At 45.9% G+C, this 25,909-nt stretch overlaps 1 protein-coding gene across 2 annotated transcripts in view; it reads left to right on the top strand.

Moving 5' to 3' along the window:
- LOC309543350 (protein-L-isoaspartate(D-aspartate) O-methyltransferase-like) overlaps positions 1-25,909 on the top strand; it is a 128,948-nt gene that overhangs the window by 33,930 nt on the left and 69,109 nt on the right. For both annotated transcript variants that reach the window (XM_082242818.1, XM_082242817.1), the window contains exons 4-5: positions 2,996-3,027; positions 9,470-9,574. In XM_082242818.1, the coding sequence (XP_082098944.1) occupies positions 2,996-3,027; positions 9,470-9,574 (137 nt within the window). The remainder of the gene's footprint in view (positions 1-2,995; positions 3,028-9,469; positions 9,575-25,909) is intronic.

Below are 25,909 nucleotides of genomic sequence, written 5' to 3'. Positions count from 1 at the left end.
GATCTATGGGTTGCTAAATATAGAAGTGATCCCTTTCACCACAAAAATGAAAGAAATGTTGTAGGGAGGCAGCCATGGCAGAAGGGACATGGAATGGCAACAGCTCAAAGTTATTATAGTTGATTCTGAAGTTGGACAGTTAGCCAAATCTACAAAATTCCTCCATGAGGACCAGAAGGGAAAGGAGAGGTTGGAAAATGTATAAAAGTAGGTCATTGGCATAAGGAGATAGCTTATGCGCAGTAGAGCCTATATGGATCCCCACAATGTCCCTATTGTTCCTAACCATCCTAAGGAAGGGCTCCCGGACAAGGGCAAGCCGTAAAGGGGATAAAGGACATCCCTGCCTAATCCTGTTACCAAAACTGAAGTCATCTTACAACATCCCATTTACCTTCACTCGGGCTCTAGTTGCAATGATCTAACGCCGAAATCCAGCCCAACATCTCCTCGCCCATACCTATCCCTCAAAGTAATTCCACCATGTACGTCCAATGCACCTTGTCGAAGGCCTTCTCAACATCCATCGACAAAACTACAGAAGGCATATACGCTCAGGGCTGTGTTGGATAAAACAGAAGATGTAATGCCCGAATAGTATTGTCCTGGGCTTCGCGGCCCACCATGAAACCTGTCTTGTCTGGATGAACAAGGGGTGCAACATGTTGCTGAAGGTGAACAGCCAACAATTTAGCCAATATCTTAGTATTCCGAATTCAATAATGAAATGGGCCTATAATTGGAACAGTTTTGGGGATCTTTGCCTGGCTTTGATAACACTGTGATGTGGGCCAAAAGCGCCTCCGGGGGCAAAGGATTATTAACCACTTAACGCAAGTCGACGTACCTGTGGTTGTACCATTGCAGGAATCAACCCGTTACTATTTTTAGAGCTGGCGGTTGGCTTTCTGGTGATAACAACCAATGCGGTTGGACTGCACTTCATGAGAGTCTTTCGGGACAGGTCTCGGAAGAGGGAGACAGCACCATCAAAATCTATGTACGGTTTACAGTAGCACATGCTGCTCTAAAAACAGCTTGCTTCACTCATTATTTATGTAATTTGCATATAATATCTTTTGAGGCTTAGTAGCGTCCTGGGGGACAGGGAGCAGGGCTCTGTGGACCCTGTCGATCTTAATGGTGACAGGTGCGGAGTCATCTAGGATCTGTCGAATTTAGCCTTGGACATTAGGCATCAAGTGGGGAGCACGGGTCACTTCAGGCAGGCCATAAATACGAATGTTCTGCCTTCTGTCCCTGTTTTCATAGTCAAGTTGATCTAGCAGGGAATTTAACACATCCTCATGGTGTGTGGCCATCTCTTGTAAGGCAGTAATAGTCTGCATAAGATTGCCCTGCCCTGTCTCCAGGTTCTCTACTCTGTGCCCCAGAGCAGCTGTGTCCTTGTGAATCCCATCTATGGCTTGCTTACGTGAGAGTTCCACAGCAGCTATAAGCTGCTGAAAATCAGCTTTAGTGGGGAGAGCCCAGAGGTGTTCTCTAAGATCCCAGTCCCTGTCAGCATATCCATGTCATATGAGAAGGATAGTCTGCCCACAGAATGGGTAGAGGATGAATGGCTCGAGCACATTGCCTGGGAAACAGCTGGGTGTGTAGGTAAGCTGCTGCTGTGCTGTGGAGAGGATTGTTGGGCTGCCGCCGCATGACCTGGCGCCATCTTGTCTGCAGCACTGAGGCAGTCAGTGTGAGGAGCAAATAAAGAATGCAGCCCTCCCGCTCGAGACCCGCTGCCGGGTGGTTGAGAAGACGGCCGGCACTTAGGAGGCATGCCCGAATGGGTTGTAGGAGGCTGTGTGTTGCCGTTAGATTGCTGGAAATCCCAGAGGATGCAGGAGCTCACAGCCCTGATGTCCTCACTCCATTCTGTTCAAGCCATGCCCCCAGAGGCAATTATTTAATATGATAAAGTGTAGGTACATTTATATAGTCTTACAGATACAACCGGCCCTTTCTGGGCCACCATAATGCTGATGTGGTCCGCAGTTATATTGAATTTAACATCCCTGGTTTAGAGGCTGAAAAAAAACATCACTTGCTTTTTCAGAAGAGGAATGTTTGAGCAGAAAAAATGTTTGCAGTACCTAAACACCTGTAAATGCACCCAAACCCTAGGTGCGTTTGGTACTTGAGCATTCATTCTTTACAGTGGATGGAATAAATTAATATTCTGGCCAGTGGAATAAATGAATGCCTAAACATGTTTGCAAAATAGGGCTTTAGGTGCAGTTTTTTAGACTGCTTTTCTCCCAGGAGAAAAGGCATTCAGAAAAGTTGGGTAAGGCCCCTTTCACACGCTCCGTCCGTCGGACGGAGTCTTTTTCTCAGCGGGGGATCGATCCGCCGATCCCCCGCTGAGCAGCAGGGTGACAGCTGTGTCTCCGTGCTGTGTGCAGAGACACACCTGTCAGTTCCCCATGCATCTCTATGGTGGAAATCGGATGGGAACGGACCGTCGGTCCGTTCTCATCCAATCCCATCCGAACCGACCTGCTGGACGGATGGAAAATAGGGTTTCCATCCGTCCAGATTTGACAGATCGGATCGGATGTCAGCGGACATGTCTCCACTGACATCCGTTGCCCCATAGGGATGCATGGGGGACCGTTCAGATCCGCCAAAAAAACGAACAGGCGGATCTGAACGGTCCGCCTGTGTGAAAGAGGCCTAAGTGCCCAGTATGCATGAGGCCTATACGTTTTCACATGTTTTAGAGCACCTGGATTGCATTTACCTAATTTAAACTGAAATCTCAATTAGGCATTTTGAGACATATCTAACTGTACTTTAAGGATACACTTTTGACCACTGAACTCTACAAGTCCAGTTAATATTAGAAATCAGAAATGTATTATAGTAGACTTTTGCTATATTTATCATTGAGTTAACATTAAAATTAATTTTCTAAACATTTGTCCTGGTTAGACTACTGATTTAATTGATTTTAACAGTACCCATCTTTTCTTGCCAACAGGATACAAGGCTACAATTAGTGCACCCCATATGGTGAGTGCTCAATCCATTATTATATTTCTAAATGTACTGTTAAAAATAAGTAATTTTAGTAAAGGTTAAGGATTTTTTCTGGTACGTGTATGTATGTATGTATGTATGTATGTATATAATATATATATAATATAATATATATACACACGCATACACACTCTAATATATATATATATATATAATTTGATCCCCTGCAGATTTTGTTAGTTTGCCCACTTACAAAAAAATGAAGGGTCTATAATTTTTATCATAGGTATATTTTAAATTATAAACACAGAATATCAACCAAAAATCCAGGAAAAGCACATGATACAAATGTTATAAATTGAGTTGCAGTTCAGTAAGTAATATAAGTATTTGATCCCCAAGCAAAACATGACTTGGTACTTGGTGAGAAAGTCGGTCTGTACCTTTAGCAGAGAAACCACTCCAAAGCATAATGTTTCCACCTTCATGCCTGACTGTAGGTGTGCAAACCTGGTCACCGACTACAAGAAATGTCTTACCGCTGTGCTTGCCAAAAAGGGTTTCTCCAACAAGTACTAAGTCATGTTTTGCATGGGGATCAGATTCTTGTTTTACTCCCTAAACTGCAACCTAATTTATAGCATTTGTTTTATGTGTTTTAATTTTGGTTGCTATTCTGTTGCTATAATTTAAAATACACCTATGATAAAAATTATAGACCCTTTATTTCTTTGTAGGTGGGCAAACTTACAAAATCTGCATGGGATCAAATAATTATTTTCCCCACTGTAGAACCGACAATTCACATAGCACTTATAGTTAGTGAGGCTGAAAAAAAGACACAAGTCCATCCAGTTCAACCTATGATGTGTGTGTGTGTTTGCTTTTAACCGTACATTGTATACCCCTGTATGTTGTGGTCTTTAAGGTGTCCATCCAATCGTTTTTTGAAACTATCAATGCTCCCCGCTGATACGACTGCTTGCGGAAGAGAATTCCACATCCTTACCGCTCTTACAGTGAAGAACCCCTTACGCACTTTAAGGTTAAACCGCCTTTCCTCAAGTTTTAGTGAGTGGCCACGTGTCTTATTGTATCTCCTTTCTCTGAATAGTTTGTTCCTTATGCTAGGGTCGCCAGTACAGTATTTGTACATTGATATCATATCCCCCCTCAATCGTCTCTTCTCCAGAGAGAATAAGTTCAGTGCTTGTAGTCTTTCCTCATAGCTGATGTCCTCCATTCCCCTAATTATTTTTGTTGCCCTTCTCTGGACTTTCTCCAGTTCCAGCACATCCTTCCTGAGGACTTTACACAGATCTAGTGCACAGGAGGATATTTAGGTTTCCTTAAGCTTTAGGAATGCTTTTAGGAACTTAAATACACAGTACAGTGGTAATTTCAGGATACGGTTAAACAAATATTGTCCAGCGTGTCCCTATAAGCCTTGATTGGACCTCCTTGCAGTGATTTAAGACAACCAAAAAAAGAAAAAGCAAAAAGTGCATCGGCATAGTGTATTATCATTGTATTTATTATTGATTACAGAATTCAAATACGTTGACAATGACTGTAGTAATTACCTGAAAACAGGTGATATTTTGGGGGAGGGGGGGGGTTATAGAGCTTTAAACAGGGGCCTGCCAATATCTACATATAATTTTAAGAACATACTAAACGGCATATAAAAAGTATGGCAAAAAGTTAGGTCTCCCCAGATCCCCCAAAAGGGAGGTATGGAGAGGAAGGGGATTTTAGCGTGCCAAAACAAATAAGAAAAAATGTATAATCATTTTTGCGTAGCAAAAATTGGTAAAATTGGCACTATTTATTATCCATCTGTAAATAAAAAGGTACTGTATTTTCTGGCGTATAAGACTACTTTTGAACCCCAAAATAATCCCCCAAAAATGGGGGGTCGTCTTATACGCCGAGTATAATATCTGCAAGGTAACCTAAGTATAAGTATTACCGGTAGATGAAAATTAGGGAAAATTAGGGGAGGGTCGTCTTATACGCCGGAAAATACGGTACTAATATCTGATAAACACTAACAGGACTATTGTACAGCCAGCATAAGACTTAAGGGTAAACATAGAATGGTAGGATCAACGTGTTTCTCCCACAACGGGCTTCTTGAGGATCCACTTCGTGTTTACTGCTTTAACACCCAATAAAGATATAAAGGAGAGTACTAATTGATGGAAAGATCCATCAGTGAATCTCCTTATGGTGATGATATATATATTTTTTTAATCAAGAAAAAAGGTTTATTGATCGCATAAAGGGTTACAATATTAATCAAGCATGTTACATGTCATACAATGAAGAATATACATCAGAGCTAATAATCCTCATTTCAAGTTGTAAAAAAATTAAGAAAAAATAAAAAACTAATGAAAACCAGCTAACCTACTATAGAGCAATCTTTTTCAACCTTTTCAACACAGAGGAACCCTTGAAATAAATTCCTAGTTTCAGGGAACCCCTACTAAAAATTCTATATCTGCTATATCTGCACCTCATGATACATTAGTGTGATGGTCAGTGGGGAAGAATGCTCCTTACACTTGTGGTTATTGTAAGAATTACCCCCTACAGATAGCAAAAAGATCAACGGTGTCAGTGGGAACTTATCTGAGAGGCAGAAATTGCTCATTTCTCAAGGAACCCCCAGCAACCTCTGAAAGAACCCTTGAGTTCCATTGAATCCTGGTTGGGAAACCCTGCTTTAGAGCAACAACCGGTTGGAGTGTGAAATATAGGTGCAAGAACGCACTCAAAAAGCTAGAATTTGGCTGGAATGGAGTAAGCCTTTGGTGCATATTCAACTTAACAGGAAAAAGTATAATCGTAATCAGTTAGAACCATAAGACATCGGTAGAGCTTAAATTTGCAAAAGTCTATCTAAAATAAGCTGTTTAGGGACTAAGCCAGGGACTTCAAGCCAACATTTCCATATGGGCTAGAATTTCTTGGGTGAACGTCTATGCTGATATGTGTTCTTTTCCCTAATAAGGATGTGGTTTACTTGCTGAATCCATTGTGTATGGCTCGGTGTAGAGGTGGAGAGCCTAAAACGTGCAACAAGCTTCCTTGCCAAATACTAGAGACGGGTGATGGCTATATAGGTACCTTGGGTGTATTGTTCTACATTAAGTGCCCCTAAAAGGCAGATCAGTGGATCCATAGAGAGGCGTACATCATATGTCTGGTTAATTACAGTAAGTATTTTTCCCCAATGACGTACAAGTTTTGGACATTTCTAGATCATATGTATAAAGTCTCCAGTATGAGCTCTACACTAGGCAGATAGGAGATTCTCTTCTTCCGTAAGTGAACAACTGTTTCGACGTACAGTAAGTGCAGCCAGCTTTTGTGCAGCTGACACCGACACCAATGGCACAGCCGCCAACGCTGCTTCCCAACTTTCTCCATCTATGGAACCTATATCTACTTCCCACTTTCTTATACTTGGTAGCAAAGCCGAGTCCTGAGTCTGCATCAGGAGATGTGCGTGGATTCTAGATATGGCTCCCCTTTAATCAGTTTCCGACATGAGAGAATCCAAAAAGGGGGACTCAGACGGAAAACGAATCTACAGCCTGCGTTTGGAACACATGCCGTAATTGTAGGTACTGGTAAAAGGAGCAAAGGTGATGATATTTCTTGCAACAGATATTCATCCCAATTAGACCAAGGTAGTTGGAGTGTACAGAGGGGAAAGGGAATATCAACCCTGAAGCAAAGGTCACCCCAAAAAGTAGGGGGGGGCAGTATCCTTATACCAATTCACTAGCTGGATATGCATAAAAAAGGGGATGGCCCATATATGAAGTCAAATAAGGGAAGCGCCCAATGTGCTGGTGGTCCGGTGAGGTGTGTGAAAGTGGCAGCATCCTTTTTTTTTTTTTTTTTTTTTTTTTAACTTCATAAATGGGCCATCCCCTTTTTTATGCATATCCAGCACCTGAGGGTTGATTTTCCCTTTCCCCTCTGTACATTCCAACTACCTTGGTCTAATTGGGACTAACCTCTCTTGCAAGAAGTATCCTCGCCATAGGGATCATTCACTAGACTTTGAAGAGTAGCTTCGGATTCAGGTGGACAGATAGAGCACTACAGTATCTAGGTACATATATACCCCGGATCTAACCCAGGTATACGCTCTCAATTTTTCTCCCCTGCTGTCCCATACCAAATTACTCTTGTATAAGTGACAAAAGGGTACCCACTCTTGGTTCGGTAGGTGTATCCTACTCAAGATGAGTATTCTTCCCAAATATCTGTACCTTTTCCAAATACTGCCGGTGAGAATTCCCTCAACATTTTTTAAACAAGTACACTATTTATAAAATTTGTTTGGGCCCATAAAAAACCTTGTTTGCAGCATACACTCCTTACACTACCGAAACGCTTTGGAGGCTTAGCCCTCCCAGACGTCCACAAATATCAACAAGCTACTCACCTTGGCAGGGTTTTAGAATGGTGTAGACATGCAGATACTAAGTTGTGGACACAGCTTGAGCAGACTCAGGCCGACATCCCCTTGAGTAGAGCACTTTGGTGCTACAAATCTCTTCCTGGTGTGTTAAACCATCACCCCTTGATAGGTGTTACTCTCTGCACTGCTGACACGGCACACAACTCAAGCTCGCTCCTTCACCCTCACCTCTATGCCCGATCCTGGGCCACCCGCTATTTACACCGGGTACCACGAAGTGGGTACTTCTGGAGCTTCGTAGCGCCGGAGTATTCCAAGCCTCTCATATCTTGTTCGGGTACACCACATTTTGAGCTCTCTCCACAAACCCTGCAGACTGTACTAGACCCCTGTCAAGCTTTGAGGAATACTGTACTGGGGAGGGTTGGATGACTAGGACCCTCTGTATGAATTATAACCTGTTGACAATGCCCCCAGACTTGCCCAATTTGCCCTGGATAGGGAAATGGGAGAGAGGTTAAATTAATTCTAGGATTGTTCAAGGAGCAGGTGATTCCAGATGACCTGGCCTTCTTCCTATTGCACGTGTGTCGACCATCTCGGTCAGTACCTTCAAGAAGTCACGTATTTGCCCTATGCTGAATGCAGCTAGAGCTTGCATACCTCTTCAGTGGAAGCAAACATCCCCCCCCCCCCCAAAAAAAATGGCTCTCTGGCTCCAGAAAATCGAGGAGTTCAACAAAATGGAGAATCTTATCGCAAAGGCACAACACAAAAGTGATAAACACGCTGAAAAATGGAGGCTATAGGATTTATTCATTGCCTCTGAGGAGGGAATCAACCTGTTGGGAATGTAGCTTCACACTCGGAGGTCTGGGATCCTGTAGATGCGGTGATATTGTCGGTTGGCAACCCTTTAGTCGGAGGTTCGCGGCTTAATAGCCCCTCATCCTTTCTATCCCCCCTTTTTTATTTTTTTATTTATTTATTTATTTTTCTCTTTCTCTCTTTTCTTCTCTCTTTTCCCTCCATCCCTCTGATATTTTATTCTTTCTACTTTCTTACTCTTACCCTTCCCTTCCCTTCATGCTCATTTCTTGCCAAAAAAGAAACACTCTAGACTGGGCATCCTTTGTTGCATATATTTGAGGAGTTTGTTTACCTCCATCCTTTACACCTGCAGATTTGTTACTGTTGTAAAATTACCTGTACGTTGGAAGATGTTTATCTCTGCTGTTGGTTTTACCTGCTATCTTTTATTGTTACTGCTGTGCCCATTATCCAGATGTTAATGCTCTTTGATATTTTAGTTCTCTCACTTGTGTTCAGCAATCTTCCATCTCAGGCATCCCCCGTCACCTGACCACAATGGTTTTGGGTATATTTTAACTGTTTAGAAAAATTGTACAATACTAATCCTCTTTTTGTTTTTCGAACTGTTAAAAAACTTTCAAGAAATTTTTAGTGTGAAATGAATTGAATTTGGGAACATTAGGTCAAGAATTTAGAACACAGTAAAGATATCTATAAACATTATATGATATCAAATTGGTCACAGCTTGCTCAATAGAGGTCAAGGCTAAGTAGGCAGTTTAAGCTGTGCAACCACAATGCTTGCATGAAGTCTCTAAACTTAGAACATGGGGCAGACGTTGCTTTTAATTAACAAATTGGTACTCATTCAGTGTGATCACTGCATGAGCAGAGAAAGGTCACACCTGACTGGAAAATGCTGCAGTTTTCTAGATGGGAAACTGGCGCATTCCCTCTGTAAATCAGATGCAAACCTGTAGAAACTGGCACAGGCGGCGCAGATAGACCACCACTTCTGCCAATTTACTGACCCATTATAATTGCACTGGAAGCTTAGTTAATACCCCATTTTCTGTTTACCCAATGGTGACTCTGCTATGGAAGGTTCATGCTTTATTATTCTGTTATGTTTAGCAAGTGTATAACATTTTTAGATTGACATAATGAATCATAAGCCAAATATTAATCTGAGTTTCTTTGGTGTTCCGTGTCTTACAGCATGCACATGCCCTGGAGGTATTAGAAGATAAATTGGTCGAGGGTGCAAAGGCCTTGGACGTTGGCTCTGGGAGTGGATATCTCACTGCCTGCTTTGCTAGAATGGTTAGAGTTTTCATAAATAATGTTTTATAAAAATTTAAATCAGTTGTAAATAAGAGATTGTTTAATACATTGATAATTTAGTCTGACTGTAGGTAAGTAGATGTCTGAGATTGAATGACAGTGATTTATTTACATATTCTTGAAGTTATTAATAAGTGATCCGCCCCATCACTGAATATTTACAGCAAGGTTTTGTTATATGCAGTCCTCCATTATTGTTCAATAGTTTTTATTGAAAATTTTTCAATACAACATACAAGAATGCAAGAAACATTGCAAAGAAATATTGTTCCAAGTAAAGAATAACATAGAACAGCCAACCGCAACGAATCTGCGTCAATAACAACCAGACAGAAATAGCAAAACATGGGGTCATCATAATAACAGCAGTAGGTGTCAATTAGTCATCGACTAGATCTAGGTTCAAATTCAGGGTAGAGCAGGCGTAGGTAAAGGGTGGTACCATTGTGACCAGGGTTGCCACAAGGAGAGGGACCTTTGATAGTTCCCTCCGCTCGAGGCAAACATCAGTTCATACATACTGTGGGTGTGTACCATGTCCAGGACTTCGTGTAATGAGGGGGGTTGCGTCCGTTTCCAATTTCTTGTAATGGACAATCTAGCTGCCAAAAGAACATGGGTGACTATGTGTCTAAGAGCAGGGGAAAACGTTTCTATGGTGATATTAAGTAAGGCGAGAGCCGCGGTAGGTGTGACCACGGATTTCGTGATTTCAGAGATCGTATGAAAGACATCTTGCCAGTATGTACGGAGAGACGGGCAGTCCCATAGAATGTGGTAAATGTCGCCCAGGTGCCCGCAGTTCCTCCAACATAGTGGAGAAGAGTGCCTATAGAATTTCGCCAATTTGGTAGGTGTTAGGTGCCAGCGAAGTGTGATTTTAATTGTTTGCTCCCATAAAGCCGAGCATTTGGTGTGTTTATATGCATGTCTCAGTGCCGTTTGCCATTGAGCTGTAGTGAACGATTGGTGGAGATCCGCCTCCCATTGAAGAAGAGGACGCGATTTGGTAAATGTGGATTTGTCTTGTAAGGTCTGGTATATCAGTGATATGCCTCTAGAGGCAGCAGATGGGTTGAGTAGGAAATGCCATACAGTGCTTGGTAGTCTGTAACATGGTGTCGGTAAGGTAGAGAGAAGATGCTTAAGTCTGATATAGGAAAAGAGTTCAGATGCAGGAAGATGGTATGCGTGTTGAAGGGACGAAAAGGATTTCAGCTTCGTATCGTGGAACAGATGTTGTATTGTCAGTATGCCTCGTGCTTTCCAAGCTGTGAGGGAAATATCAGGAATCAGTAGGGTGAGTGTTTCCAAAGGTAACGGTGGAGACATCAAGTTAGGGTTTTTCTCTGTCATGATCAGCAATTTACGCCATACTACCAATGATGCTACCATCGGGGGAGAAAAGGAAGTTGGGATTTTTGGACCATATGGGGCGCAGAGAAGCCAGATCCGCAGGGGCACGTGAGGAGTTTGAGAGGATTCGATCTGCCCCCAGCTAGTGCTGAGTGTAGAGCGGAACCATTCTTTAAGTTGAGTTGTCAGCGTGGCGTGGTAATAGTCGCGAAAGTCTACATACCCAGCTCCACCCGCGAATCTATGTTTGGCTACGATCGAATGGGCGCAACGTGATTTCTTATGCTGCCACATATATGCTCGTAAAGTGGATTGTAGGGACACGAAGTACGAGTTGGGAAGAGGGATAGGTAACGTGCGGAATAAATATAGCAATTGGGGGAGAATCATCATTTTAAACGCCGCAAGTCTACCCGACCAGGAGAATTCATGGTTTTGGAGTTTTTGAAGGTCAGAGTGCATTTTGGACAGGAATGGGGCATAGTTCGTTTTGAAAAGGAGTTTCACCGATTTGGTTAGCTGGATACCCAGATACGGGATGGAGTGATCAGCCCATGAAAATGGAAATTGTTGTTGTAAAATAGTTTTAGTCGTCAAGTCAAGATGCAGGTCAAGTATTACAGATTTGGTCACGTTCATTTTGTAGTATATGTCGCTGAACCACTTCAATATTCGATAAGTTTCAGGTAGGGAAGATGTGGGATTTGTAAGCATCACTATCACATCGTCAGCGAATAAACTGATTTTGTGTGTTACCGATCCTAGTCGAAATCCAGATATAAGGGGGTTGGAGCGTATATGGGCTGCCAGAGGTTCCATGAGAAGATTAAAGATCAAGGGGGAGAGTGGGCAACCCTGACGAGTGCCATTTGTAATATTAAATGGTTTCGATAACATGCTAGCCGTGTATACTTTAGCTGAGGGAGTAGAATATAGTGCAAGAACTGCCGACAATATGTTGCCCTGGAACCCGAACTTGAGTAAAACAGCTCTTAAGTAATCCCAATGGATCCTGTCAAACGCCTTCTCTGCATCTAAGGAAAGAAGCAGAGAAGGCGTTCGAGAGATCTCAGCATGGTGGATGATGTCTATCAGTCTTCTGGTAGCATCTGATGCCTGGCGGAATGGAGTGAAACCAGATTGGTCCAAGTGGACAATGGAGGGGAGAATTTGCTTGAGTCTGTTAGCAACCAACTTGGCGTAAATTTTGGTGTCAAGATTTAGGAGGGATATTGGCCTAAAATTTTGTGGAAGGGTGGGCGATTTCCCTGGTTTAGGAAGTGTAATGATCAAAGCTTGTAGCATTTCTGCTGGGAATTTAGAGGAAGAAGCGGCTTGGAGGAAGACAGGTAGCATATGAGGTGTCAGAATTGTTTGGAAGCACTTGAAGTACTCGCCTGACAGGCCGTCCGGCCCAGGCGACTTATTCGAGGGCAAAGTGGAGATGGTGTCCACAATTTCCTGTTCCGTAAACGGAGCATTTAAAGTATCTAATTGGTCCTTGGATAGGGAGGGGAGAGAGACATCAGCCAGGAATTTATCTATTTCCTCCCGAGAGGGTTGGTGCGTCCCCTGGTCGCATTTTATGTTATATAGAGTCTCATAATAGACACTAAACGCGTCTGCAATGGCTTGTGGGTTGTATTCCTTCCTAGAGGTGGAAGGGTTTTGCAAATATTCGATTCTAGATTTCACTCTTTGTCCCTTAATTTTTTGTGCCATGCTCTTCCCGGCTCTATTGGAGGTGGCGTAAGACACTGCTTTACACCGGCGGTGGAACCGTTCAAAGTCCACCAACAATAAAGACCGTAGCTCCTGTCTCATCGCAGTAAGTGTCACCCTATTGCCATGATCAGGATTAGCTTTATTCTTCAAATCTAGGTCAGTTATAGAAGAAAGGAGAGAATCTATGCGATTAGATCTTTTCCTCTTTTCTCTAGAGCCCGCCTGAATCAACAATCCTCTCACAAACGCCTTGTGGGCGTTCCACACCACAGCCGGGTCGGACACTGAGCCCTGATTAGTGACAAAAAATTGTCGAAGGTGACCAGAAATATGTTCAATGATTTGGGGTTGTTGTAATAGGAAATTGTTAGTGCGCCACACAAAGTGAGATTGCTGGGGTGACTTGTCTGACAGGGTGAGTGTCAGTGGGGCATGGTCCGACCAGGCTATCGTATGGATTTCAGAAGCTAGCACACGTTGCAGTAACCATTTATCCAGTAGGAAGAGGTCGATTCTCGAGTAAGTATTATGGCTCGGCGAATAGTATGTGAAATCACGTTCTTCCGCGTGTTGACATCTCCACGCATCGTGAAGGTCATAGGAGTGGATCAGCGACTTTAAGCGGGAGCCATGGCGTTTGGAAGGGGCAGTAGAGTCCAAAGAAGCGTCAGGGATGGTGTTAAAGTCCCCGCATACAATAAGATGTCCTTTTTGAATCTTGGTGGCAAGTTTGAGGACTTTGGAGATGAAAGGCATCTGTCGCTGATTGGGCGCATATAAATTAAGAATTGTATATTGCTCATTGTTTATGGAACAAACAAGGACAAGGTAACGGCCTTCTGCATCTGTAAGTAAGTCAATTTGCTGAAAGGAGACCGAGTCCCTAACGGCTATCATCACACCTCGTTTCTTGGCTGTGTAGCAGGCATGCACCACATAGGGAAAGTTTTTATGTTTGCAGTAAGGCAGTGGAGTCTGAGAGAAATGAGTCTCTTGCACGCATAGTACATCACTTTTATGGAGGTTGGCAGTAGTCCATAGCGATTTTCGCTTGACCGGGTGGTTTAACCCCCTTGCATTAATAGATAGTACTGTGAGTGGCATGTCTTATATAGGACGGGCTAGAAGTGTTGGCAAGGGTACTCACACTTTAGACGATTGACACCAAACGAACAAGAAGTGTACGGATGACTGCTGGTCCCACAAGGGCCTGAGTGGCTGGGAAACGTCTTCACTGAAGGATCTGGAACAATAAAGCGAACACCAGTATCCACAAATACAAACAAACAACAAAAAGAAAATTTGGCTGCAAAGCAAACTTAGAAGAAAAAATGTGGTACAGAGCAGGCGGTCGTATAGCCGCTATTAGTAGGTGGAAAAGCGTTTGAGGTGCTGCGAGGGATGAGAGTCCACCTGAAAAATGGAAGGCACCGGTAGGGGACACAGACGTGGTGTGCTACCAGTGTATTGGGGGAAAGAGTCTTACATCAGAGCTCTGAGAGGAGAACAGAGGAGGGAGTTGATGCTGTGTAGGGTCCACTGCACCCGGCACTCACGGACGCTGATGTGAGTTTCCAGTGTGGTGGTACCTGGACTGCCTGGTTCCCGAGGCCATGGTCTGCATTGGCTCATCCCTGGGTGGAGTAGGTACAATTCCCCATGAGTTAAGTAACCGCATGCCATTTTGCAAAGTGGAAATGGTATGGGGAACCCCATTTTTGGTGACTAAAATAGTAGCCGGATGCCGCCATTTATACGGGATATTGTGGTTCATCAAGGCTTTTGTGATGGAGCTGAGTTGTCTCCTCAGTTGGAGCGTGTATTTGGAGAGATCCGCAAATAACTGTATCCCCTCATAAGGAGCAGGGAGTGTGCGTTGAAGTCGTGAGGCAGCCAGGAGATGGTCCTTAGTTTGGTAAAAATGGACCCTCATAAGGGTGTCCCGTGGTACTGAGTCAGCGAGATGAGAAGCCTTAGGCAGCCTGTGAATACGATCTATAGTGAGATCCATAGCAGAGCAGTCAGGGAGCATGGCCGCCATGAGGGAGCTGGCATAGTTATGAAGTTCACTTTGAGGGACAGACTCAGGGATGCCACGCAGCTTAACATTGTTGCGCCTAGATCTGTCCTCCAAGTCAGCCAGCTTAGCTTTGATCCACAGTTGTTCATCCCTAGTTTCATCGCAGGTGTCTATGATATCATTGATGGTGTCAGTACAGTCAGCCATCTGCGATTCTACAGAGGTGAGTCTGCGATCCATCCCCTGCACATCAGATGCAATTTTGCCAAACAGGGAGGTCAGATTTTGAAATAGGGACGATTGGAAGGATAGTAACATGTCCTTCAAGGTAGTATCTACCACAGGCTGACCAGTAGTTGGAAAGTCTGCAAAGGAGGCCTGCAAGGAGGGGGCTGAAAGGATGTCAGTGTCCTGGCTTTCATGAGGGAGACATGTGGGCTGCAGCTCCAGCCTCATGCGGGCTTTTGCAGGGCTGGAAGAGGCTGGGGAGTATGCTCCTGGTCCAGAGGGGGAAGATGGGGAAGTCTGGGGCGGTATTACCTCCGACGGATCCCCGATGTCCCCCGATCCATGAGGAGAGATGAAGGCCGCGGGAGCGCCGGCGCCATCTTGGCGGGAAGCGGCGCGCTGCGGGGGCCTGGAGAAGAAGGCAGTGAGCTTCTGCGGCCGATGATTGTCCTTCCTCTTTCGGGACATTGTGGGCAGACCGTCCACGGGAAGCTCCGGAGCCGGTGTGAGCGGTGGAACGAGTGCCGGTGGGTCCGTCGTCGCTGGGAAGCCTCCGTTGTCCTCACAGAGAAAAGGCTTAAGCGGCCATCTCTGGTGCCGGCAAGCCACGCCCCCCCCTGCAGTCCTCATTATTGCTCCCAGGTTGTCTTACACTATCTCTCACCTGATCTGTTAGTTGGGCTGTTCAATCAGTGCGCAGTTGAGGTACATATGACTAAACCTTGGCTGGCAACAAAATGCCCCACCGAGTATGACTAGTAGTAAGCCACCAGCCTAGCTATGGCAGGCTAAATTTGGCCATGTTTAACCAGATTCCTGTAGTACAGTAGACCAAAAACTAAATAAAACTGAAACCTCTCAAATACCACCAAAATGTTATCCCAGTCGAATGGCCACAATGTTTACAGGTGCTAGGCGGGTTGAAAACTGGCATGTTAAGGACTACAACAAAAAGGCACCTGTCTGCACACTGCTTTGGCATGTAGTAAACTGCTGTTAATAAAAAAAAAAAAAAATGCTTCAGCTTGGTCTCCTACCCATGGGAGAACTTCTCTAACATGTTTCGCCCAATGGGGGCTTAATCATGGAGGCCATTCTACCATGGGTGAAAGACTAAGCTAAAGCTTTTTTTTTACTAATAGGAATTCACAAAATGTGAGGCAGTGTGCGGATGGATGCCATTTTGCTGTAGCCAGATTCCTTGCTACATCATCAAACATATTTTGCACTACTGGAACCCACCGCACATTTTCTCTCAGGCTGCATTTACATCCTTGAAATCTGTGTTAAATAATCAAAAAAATGTTGACAAAAAAACAAATATATGAAAAGCAATAAAGTGCTAGTGTAAAAAAATGTGTAACAGTCCTTTAAATCCAATGTATATGACGTACATCTGTAATGGGTCCAAAAATAACACAATATCATATGCAAAACCAATAAAGTGCAAGTGCTAAAAGTGCAAATATTTAGAAATTCAAAACCTACATATAATAAAAATAAAGTCCATTAACCACTTTACCACCGGAGGATTTTGCTGTCTTCCGTCCAGGCCACTTTTTGCGATTCGGCGCTGTGCGACTTCAACTGACAATTGCGCGGTCGTGCGACGCCGTACCCAAACGAAATTTACGTCCTTTTTTTCCCACAAACAGAGCTTTCTTTTGGTGGTATTTGATCACCTGTGCGATTTTTACTTTTTGCGCTATAAACAAAAAAAGAGCGTTTATTTTGAAAAAATAACAATATTTTTAACATTTTTTTATATGAAATTCCCCCCAAAAAAGATGTAAAAACCAATTTTTTTAAAAATTTTTGGCCAATTTGTTTTCTGCTACCTATGTTTGTTAAAAAAAATCGCAATAAGCGTATTTTGATTGGTTTGCGCAAAAGTTATTGCGTTTACTAACAAAGGGAAAGATTTCTGTCATTTTTGGTTTTTTTTTTTTTAACGCGTAATGGCAGCGATCTGCGATTTTTTTTTTTTGCGGGACTGCGACATTGCGGCGGACAGATCGGACCCTTGACTGACATTTTTGACACTTTTGGGGGTACCAGTGACATTACTGCAGTAATCAGTGCTATATATATGCACTGTTACTGTAAAAATGACACTGGCAGGGAAGGGGTTAATTTTATTGGAGAGGGAGGGGTTAATGTATGCCTGGTGCTTACTGACGTGTGGGGGGGGAGGTGACTGAGTGAGTCATGGACAGATCGGATGTCCAGCTATGCTGAACAGTCCGATCTGTCACTCCCTGTCACTATGGAGATCCGCCCGCTGTGTTTACACACAGCGGGCGGATCTCCAGACTCGATCCCCGACGATCGGGTAAGAGCAGCGGCGATCGCCGCTGCTCCTCCCCTGGCCCGACTCCCGCTGTGAATGAAAACAGCGGGAGCGAGCCTCCGGCGGCGCGCAAGCGCCGCCCAGAAGGGGGAGTGTCTGACGACGTAGTACTATGTCGTCAGACAATAACGAGCCACTCTGCCGCAGTAATATTACTGTGAGCAGAGGTAAAGTGGTTAAAGAGGTACCAATTTCACAAAGTGCCCAGTGCTTCATAACACAAAATCACTCCACACGTGCTTCAGTGAGGCAAAGGTGCTCCTAAATGTAAACCGATGGCTTCTTACCAGAACGCGTGGATCTCGGTTACAGAGATCCAAAACAGCCCATGTTGAATCTCCACAGCGGAAGTGTTACAGAAAGCATGTCTGCTTACGAAATTCACTCTCAGGGACAGAATCGCTTAGAACGGCAACCAGGGATGGGTGACACCGTGGCCGACTTGTTTAACTGCTCGATTTGTCTGCCTCATTGTAAGTGCATCCTTTATTGTTTTAATAAACTTACTTTACTGGTTCACACTATGAGGCTTGTTCCTATGTTTCATATGTTGCCATTCCAAACGATTCTCTTCCCGAGAGTGAATTTCGTAAGGAGACATGCTTTTATTATGTTATTTTTGGACCCATTCCAGGTGTATGTCATATATGTTGGATTTAAAGAAACGGTACACATTTTTTTACACTAGCACTTTATTGCTTTCCATATGATATTTGTTTTTTTCATATGATTTTCAGATTAATTGTAGAAGCATGTTATATATATTTGAATAGTACACTCTTTTTTTGTACTAGCACTTCATTGCTTTTCTTATGACATTTGTTCATTTGCCAACATTTTTTTGGTTAACCCAGATTTCTAGCAACAGCACACCTTCTTTTTACAATTACCATTCCCACAATCCACATTTAAATCCAGGATTTAAACCCACCTTTATAACTTGTACCTATAGGTAAGCCTATAATAAGTCTTACCTATAGGTACTGTAAATATCTCCTAAACTTGCACTGTTTAGGAGATATTTACATTGCATGCGCAGGAGTGACGTCATGCGGCTCCGGCCAGTAATACAGCCGGAGTCCACAGACCGGGAAGGAAGACGGGAGATGATGGATGCCGCCGCATTTTCAGGTAAGTGTCACATAATGTGATAGTATGCTATGCATACTACCACATTATGCATTTACTTTGCAGGGAAGAAAAAAAATAAAAAACGGAAGACTTTACTTCCTCTTTAACGTTCACATTTTATAGTGGTCCAGCGCAAAATATATTTTTTTATTGTTGCATTCACATCCTCGCATAGTGAGAATTCATGTTCTGGCTCTTGTTTTGTGTGTTTGTGTTTTGGTATGTTTCTGATTGTTGCGCATAGGGCAGCCTATTCACTTGAATGCATCAAAGAAGCTCCAGAACCTTTTTGGGAGTGGAGTATTGGCATTTTTTATTGCGTGTTTTGGCATATTTGTAGCGTGGCAAAACGTGCATCTGCTGCCCACGCTTTGGGTTCCATTAACAATCAATGGCACCGCAAGCACGATGTGTGTTTGCAATGTGTTCTTAAACACTCAGCAAAACGCATGTTTTTCGTGCATGTTTCAAAAATTGATTGAGAAAGAATAGTATTTGTAAAAAGGTGCGCTGTTCCTAGAAAAGTGTTAACCCCCAAAAAAAAAATGTTGGCAAATGAACAAACGTCATATGAAAATCAAATGTCATAAAAAAATGCAATAAAGTGCTAGTACAAAAAAAGAGTGTACTGTTACTTTAAATCAAATGTATATAACATGCTCCTACAATGAATCTGAAAATCATATGAAAAAAACAAATATATGGAAAGCAATAAAGTGCTAGTATATAAACATGTGTACTGTTCCTTTTAAATCTATGTTAAAGGGGCATTATGTTTTTTTTTTTTTTTTTTTTTTTTTTTTTTACTGAATTATTTATTTATTTTTCAAGGGAAGGAAGGGGATTTGGAGAGATATCAGGGGTCTGAACAGTGTTCTCTTCTTTGAGACAGTCCCTTTCTCTATAGCCTGAGCTGCACTGTAGTGAATTAGACAGGAGTCTGCATAGCGACTCCTGTTCATTCACAAACTGAAATATAGTAAACAGTGTTTACTATATTTCAGTAATGAATGGACAGAAGCTATCAACCGATCGCTCTGTTCATTAGAAAGAAAGAGGGCTGGTAAACACATGTTTACAGTGATCGGTGAGGAGTGGGGTGGGGGGGGGGAGACGCTGCAGGGAGGGGGGGTTCACAGTGGAGGGGCTCTTATTTGAATTAGGAAAGGGGGCTGGTAAACACATTACCAGCACACCCCCCCCCCCTCCAGACTGTCACTGATCACCCAGGCAGAAGCTGCCCCCCGGTGGGAGGAGATGGAGGGATGGACGGGGTGCCGGTGATCAGGGTGGGGGGGGGGGGACATTTCAGGGGGGGGTCATAGTGGGGGGGGTTGGTATACACCTTTTTTCTTTTTGAACTGTGGCTAGAATTAATGCAATTGTCGGCAGGAGAGGCAGAGGGGGGAAAGCCGACAATTTCATCCAGCCACAAAGATCGGTGCTTGCGGATGATGGGGTGGGGGGGAGTAGCTCCTGTTAGGGGTGAAAGATGTGCTGGGGAAGAGGTGACCGTGGCAGAGGAATTGGGGGGAGGCATTTTAGCAGCCAGGGCAGCAGATTGATTGGAGGGGCCAAGAGCATTAGGAGATAGTCAGGCAGTGGTAGGGGGGGGGGGGGGGCGTGTCACATTTTAGGTTAATAACTCTGATCAACGGATTGTAATCCGCTGATCAGAGTTATAGAATTGTTCAGCAATTCTCCTGAACAATTTTGCTATAAGTTCATGGTCAATAAAGTGACCATGAGCTTATAGCAGAAGGAGAAATGAGGTCCGTATGGCATATGGACCTGACCAGCTGCAAGCAGTGCTGTAGGTCCTGGCAGTAAAAGGGAGGCAGCAGGTCCCTCTGGGTCCCAGCCCTCTATTGATGCACTAATTGCGGTCCTGGAGTCTTTGTTTCCCGGTCAAATCTGGCTCTTCCCTGTGGGGCTTGTAGCCACGCTGTCAGGGACCGCACTGGCGTCACCTATGCGCATGCGCTGAGGCTACCTCAGTGTAGTTCGAGGCTACCAAATTGGCGCCAAAACTGCCTATTTAAACACAGCTGTCATTCTAGGTGATTGCTGTGTTGTCTTCAGCTCTCCTGTATCCTGTGCCTGTTATATCCGCTATTCCTGTTTACCTGACCCGGCTTGTCTTTGGATTCTGATTACCTGCTGCCCGCCCTGACCTTGGCTTGTCCTGACTATCATCCTGTCTCGTCCTGATCTGTTTACCTGCTACAGGCTATTGGTCCTGGACCTGTTTCTGGCTCTCCCAGGGAATCCGGGGGGCCGCGACCTGGTGTTAGCAAGCAGCCAAGTCCATCCCCGCCATCTGGGGCCCTGGTGAAAACCGGCTAACACTTAGACTCTGCGCCTCTGGTGAACCTGTGCCACGCCAGTTACCCAGTATGCCACTCCTCTTATGTCAGGCTCTGCCACGCTACCCCGTGACACATGCTCCCTAATCTATCAGATAGTGAGGATGATTCTTACACAGCTGTAGTGGCACATGAGAAGGCACTGGTTGATGCACTGATTACTTCCATGTGGGAGACTTTAAAGATCGAGGATGCAGGTCAGGCGGCTGCGGAGGTGGCTGTCCCTTTTGGCACTCCCAAGCCGTCTTGCATGGCAAAAGTGTTCCCTTATCCCTCCTATTTTGACAAGCTTGTCTACAAAAATTGTGAGCATCCAAAGCGTCCCATTGTGATTCTTAAACGCTTTGCGGTGAGGTACCCCTTTTGAAGAGTCACTCAAGAAGTGGACTTTCCCACCAGTGGTGGACCCTCCTGTCTCCAGGATAAACAAGGTAACCATGATTCCGGTAGAGGAACCCCCAGCCTTTAAGGATCTGGCTGACAGGCTGAGTCATAGTGGCCCACACTATGTTCACTATTGCTGGTTCGGAGCTAAGGCTGCTCCTGGCCATTGCCCTGGTGTCACAAACACTAACTAAGTGGGCTAAACTTTTGCACCATGATCTGGGGGGAGGAGCAGATTCCCCCTGCCTTTGTTAAGTAGGTGGACCAGTTGGTCCAGGGACTGCAATTTGTCTGTGATCTCTCTCTGGATACGGTTACGTTGATTTCTAAGCTATCTGTTTCAGAAGTGGTGCTTAGGCGTGTGTTGTGGATTAAGTGTTGGTCTACAGACCAAACCTCTAAAAAGGCTCTGACTGATTTGCCCTTTCAAGGCAATCGCCTGTTTGGGGCTACCCTGGATGACATCATTAAGAGTCTCACGGGAGGGAAGAGCACCTTTCTTCCGCAGTCTGGGAAGAGAAAAGAGCCTCGTTGCAGACGTGGCCCTTCTTTCTTGGCACACAAAAAGTTTTTCGTTCCTCAGGGTCCACTGACAAGGGTTTAAAACCTTTCAACCTCTCAGGAGGTTCCAAGCGGCCCTGGTCTGGTAAGCCGAGAGTGGGACTCTTTAGACCTGCGGACAAGGTCCTTCAGCATGAAGGTGCTTCCTCAGCCGTATCTGGGGTGGGGGGACGTCTTAGTCGGTTTCCGTGCCTACATTCCTGGTGAATGACAATCTCCCAAGCTCTCTTCGGGGCGGTGCAGGACCTGTTGCTTCAGAGAGGAATTTCTCCCGGTATTGGAACGGTTTTCAAGGTGTTTATTCAAACCTGTTTATGGTGCCCAAGAAGGAGGGCAAGGTTCGTCCGATTCTGGACCTCAAGGCCCTGAATAGTTTTGTTCGGGTAAAGAAATTCAGAATGGGGGGCGTGGCTTGGATGTAGAGCGGAGCGGACGTGTGCCTCGAGAGCTCCCGCCATCCTGAACTCAATCTTTACCATCCTGCCGAAGTTATTGCCTCTATCTACCCAGGTTTCCGTCCTACCTGCTGCACTACTATCCCCTGCCGCCTATGCCATCCAAGGGGAAGAAATCTGCAGCTCCGCGCGCGTCTGTCCAGCGCCAGGCCCTGCCCGCCGCATGTCCGGACGCCATCTTGACCGAACGACTCCAGGCCTTGCTGAGGGACATAGAAGAAGCTCGGGTGTCCGGCTCCCCTCCGGCTGCCCCGGACCAGGGGGTGGGAGCGGATACGGCGGTGATCCTGCAGGCTATAGAGCAGAGCAAGACCTCCCTTCTGGTCCGCATAGACCACCTTGCGGAGGAATGTAATCTCATCCGCAATGACCTGGATAAGATCCGCGGCCGGCTCACGGAGGTGGAGGGCAGGGTCTCCACGACAGAGGACACTGCGACCCGCCATTCCGGATTGCTGGATGCCCTCCAGTCCAAGGTGGACTCCCTTATGGCGAAAGCTGACGACGCTGAGAACAGGATGAGAAGGAACAACGTCCGGGTGCTTGGCCTGCCCGAAGGATCGGAGGGTGACTCCCCTGCTGAGTTCACGGAGGGCTTCTTCAGACGCCTCCTGGAGTTGGGAGAGGTCTCACCCACCTATGTGGTGGAACGAGCTCACCGGGTTCCCTCCGGTAAGATGATCCCTGGCGCCCCTCCGAGACCTTTCCTGGTTCGTTTCTTGAACTACAGGGACCGGGACCGGATCTTGGGCGAAGCGCGCAAGCACCCGAAGTTGCGCTTTGAAAACACCTGTGTTCAACTGTATGCTGACTTTTCGTCAGAGCTTCAAAGGAAAAGGAAATCTTTCACTGATGTCAGACGCCGGATGAGAGAGAAGGGGGTCCAGTATGGCATGCTGTACCCCAGTCGTCTCCGTGTCACTCATGATGGATCAGTGCGCTTCTTCAACACTCCGGACGAAGCTGATGCCTGGCTGCAGGCCCTGCGCTGAGATGTGTGAGTACCGGCCCCTGGGGACTGTCTACCTGTGAAGATGCCTCGGATCTCCTTTCCTTGGCCCCCGGTTGCTGTGTTCCCATTTTCCTTTTGCCCTTCCCTAAGGGGCTGGTGGATCCTTCCCTGCCGTGGTGTTCGGTCCCCCTTGTCCTGTCCCCCCCCCCCTTTTTTTTTTTTTTTTGCCTGTGCCATGATTTTCTCCCCTAACTTTTTTCTCCTCTCCTCATGACCCTCCTGTACACCTCTGTTTTATTTTGCCCCTTTTGGAACCTGGATGGGGTTGCTTTTTCCATCCATTGTTAACTGTTCGATATCCTGTTGAGTCCACTTGCTATTGGGAGCTCTCGGAGCTCTCCTGTACTGCTGAACTCAGTGGCGATTATTCTCCTGCTTGCACTGTGGACTTTGATTGCTCCATACCCTCTACATCAGAACTGATCGTGCGGGGGGGTCGTTCCCCACCCACCTGTCGCCGGGTGGAGCCCCCCCCGGGCCCTATGTCCGCGGACTAAGGTGACTGTTCCCTGTTCCACCGCGGACGTTGTTATTTTTTTTACGGGATGAAGCTGTACCAGGCTGTTTTTGTTTTCCTGGTCAGCAGGGAGGGTTTTTTTGGGAACTGGTTGATTTTTTTTTTTATGGATTTTTGCTGCTCCTTTTTTATTTTTACTTTTGTCTTGGCTGCTGGTTCGATGTATAATGTCCTATGTATGGGTTTGACAGTAAGTGCTTTATGTTGGTGCCGAGTTCTGATGTCTGTGTGGTCCAGTGTGGTCGTCCTGGGCGGGAGGGAGTGTGTGGTGCGGAGGTCCTCCTGCCCCTTGGGTGCTCTCCTGTTGTCAATTCTGATCTGGTTCCATGGCGGGACGCATTAGACTGCTGTCGTGGAATGTGCGAGGCCTTAACAAATTCAAGCGGGCTTTGCTGTTCAAATTTTTACAATCGCACAAACCACATATCTTATTTCTGCAGGAGACGCATTTAATGGGCAGCTCAGTACTGGCATTGCGTCGGTGCTGGGTGGGGCACTCCTTCCATGCCACGTACTCCTCGTATGCAAGGGGGGTTTCCATCCTCATCAACAAATCCCTGCCTTGCCATGTTGAACAGGTCATTACGGACCCGAAAGGTCGTTATATTATCCTTGCTTTACGAATTGAAGATAAGCTGTACGTTTTTGTCAATGTATATGTGCCTCCTCCCTTTTCCGGCTCTGTGTTGTACCAAATTTATGACCACCTGGCTGGGTTCTCTGCTCCGGGGGTCTTTTGGGCTGGTGACTTCAATGGCATCCTGGATGGGGCGCTCGACACATCTAACCCGACCAGGCATGAGTGCACGGACCTGGTCGGTTGGGTTTCCGCGCTGCAGCTCACTGAGCTGTAGCGATGGAAAAACCCACTGTCTCGCCACTTCTCACATGTGTCGGCGCCTCACCATTCAGGATCACGCATTGATCTTGCGTTCTGCCCGCCTCTGGTGCTCCCATTTGTGGTTTCGGCGGTGTACCTACCTTCCGGCATCTCGGACCACTCCCCACTGGAGTTGTTGCTGGAGCTGGGGAGCCGGAGGGGGGGTGAGTGCTGGAGACTGGGGACCAGGTGGCTGCGGGACCCTGGAGTGGAGGAGACGGTGCGGGGCGAAATTTCCCAATACTGGGAACACAACGTTGGTACTGCTACGCCCTCGATGTGTTGGGACGCCTTTAAGGCCACCATACGTGGTGACTACATTAGTGCTGTTAAAGCGGCCAGGGTGGAGGGCGCTGCGGAGTTGCAGGCGTTGGAGGAGGGAGTGGCGCTGGCTGAGTCGGAGTTTGCCTTAGACCCGTCTCCCGAGGCGCACTCCTCCCTGGCCCAGGCCCAGAGGGCACTTCATTCACATGTGTCTGCGGCAGCTTTGACGGACGTGGGCACACTTAAAGCTAAGATTTTCGAAAGTGGGGACAAGAACGGGAGACTTTTGGCTAACCTGGTGGCTGATTCTAGAATGCAGACTGTTGTCCCCCTTATCCAGTTGGAGGCGGGTGGCACTTCCTCTGACCCAGCTGTCATTTTGGACGAGTTCAGGAAGTACTATCACAATTTGTATTCGGTACCTCCCTCTATGCGGCCTGCGGTGGACCTTGGGTACTTGGGAGATTTCTCCCTTCCATCCCTGTCGGTGGAGGAAGCTGCGGCTTTGGAAGCAGACTTCTCCCTGGAGGAGGTGGAGACAGCTATTCGCTCTCTCCCCCCTGAAAAAACCCCGGGCCCAGATGGTTTGCCGGGGGATTGGTATAAGATGTATATAGCTGACCTGGCCCCGCGGCTCCGCAGCCTCTTCTGACGAAGCTAACTCCGCTGTGGTTCTAGAGGCGGCCCTGCTAGGATCATATGAGGCGTTGCGTAACGCCCTATATCGGGGACCCAGGGCTCCGTACCCCCTTACGACCTCCATGAGGGAAGTCATCAGGGCCTGGACTTTGATCTCCCCCTATTCCAAAACTGACCCTGGTCGGCGGTCTCCGAACCTTCCCTTATGGCGCAACCCGGAACTGCCTGAATTCCTCTCTGTCCCTGATCCATCTATCTGGGCTACTAAGGGAATCTGATGTCTTTCTCACATTTGTCCGGAGGGTGTCCTTCTTAGCTTCGACCAATTGAAAAGCAGGTTTGATCTCCCCAACTCTTACTTTTTCCGGTTCCTGCAGCTCCGCCATGCCTTTCGAAATCAGTTTGGGGAACTCCCCCTGAACTTGA

This window comes from Pelophylax lessonae (genome assembly GCF_965119305.1).
Source record: "Pelophylax lessonae genome assembly, chromosome: 13".
NCBI lineage: Eukaryota > Metazoa > Chordata > Amphibia > Anura > Ranidae > Pelophylax > Pelophylax lessonae.
This window is presented reverse-complemented; position numbering and strand designations above follow the sequence as displayed.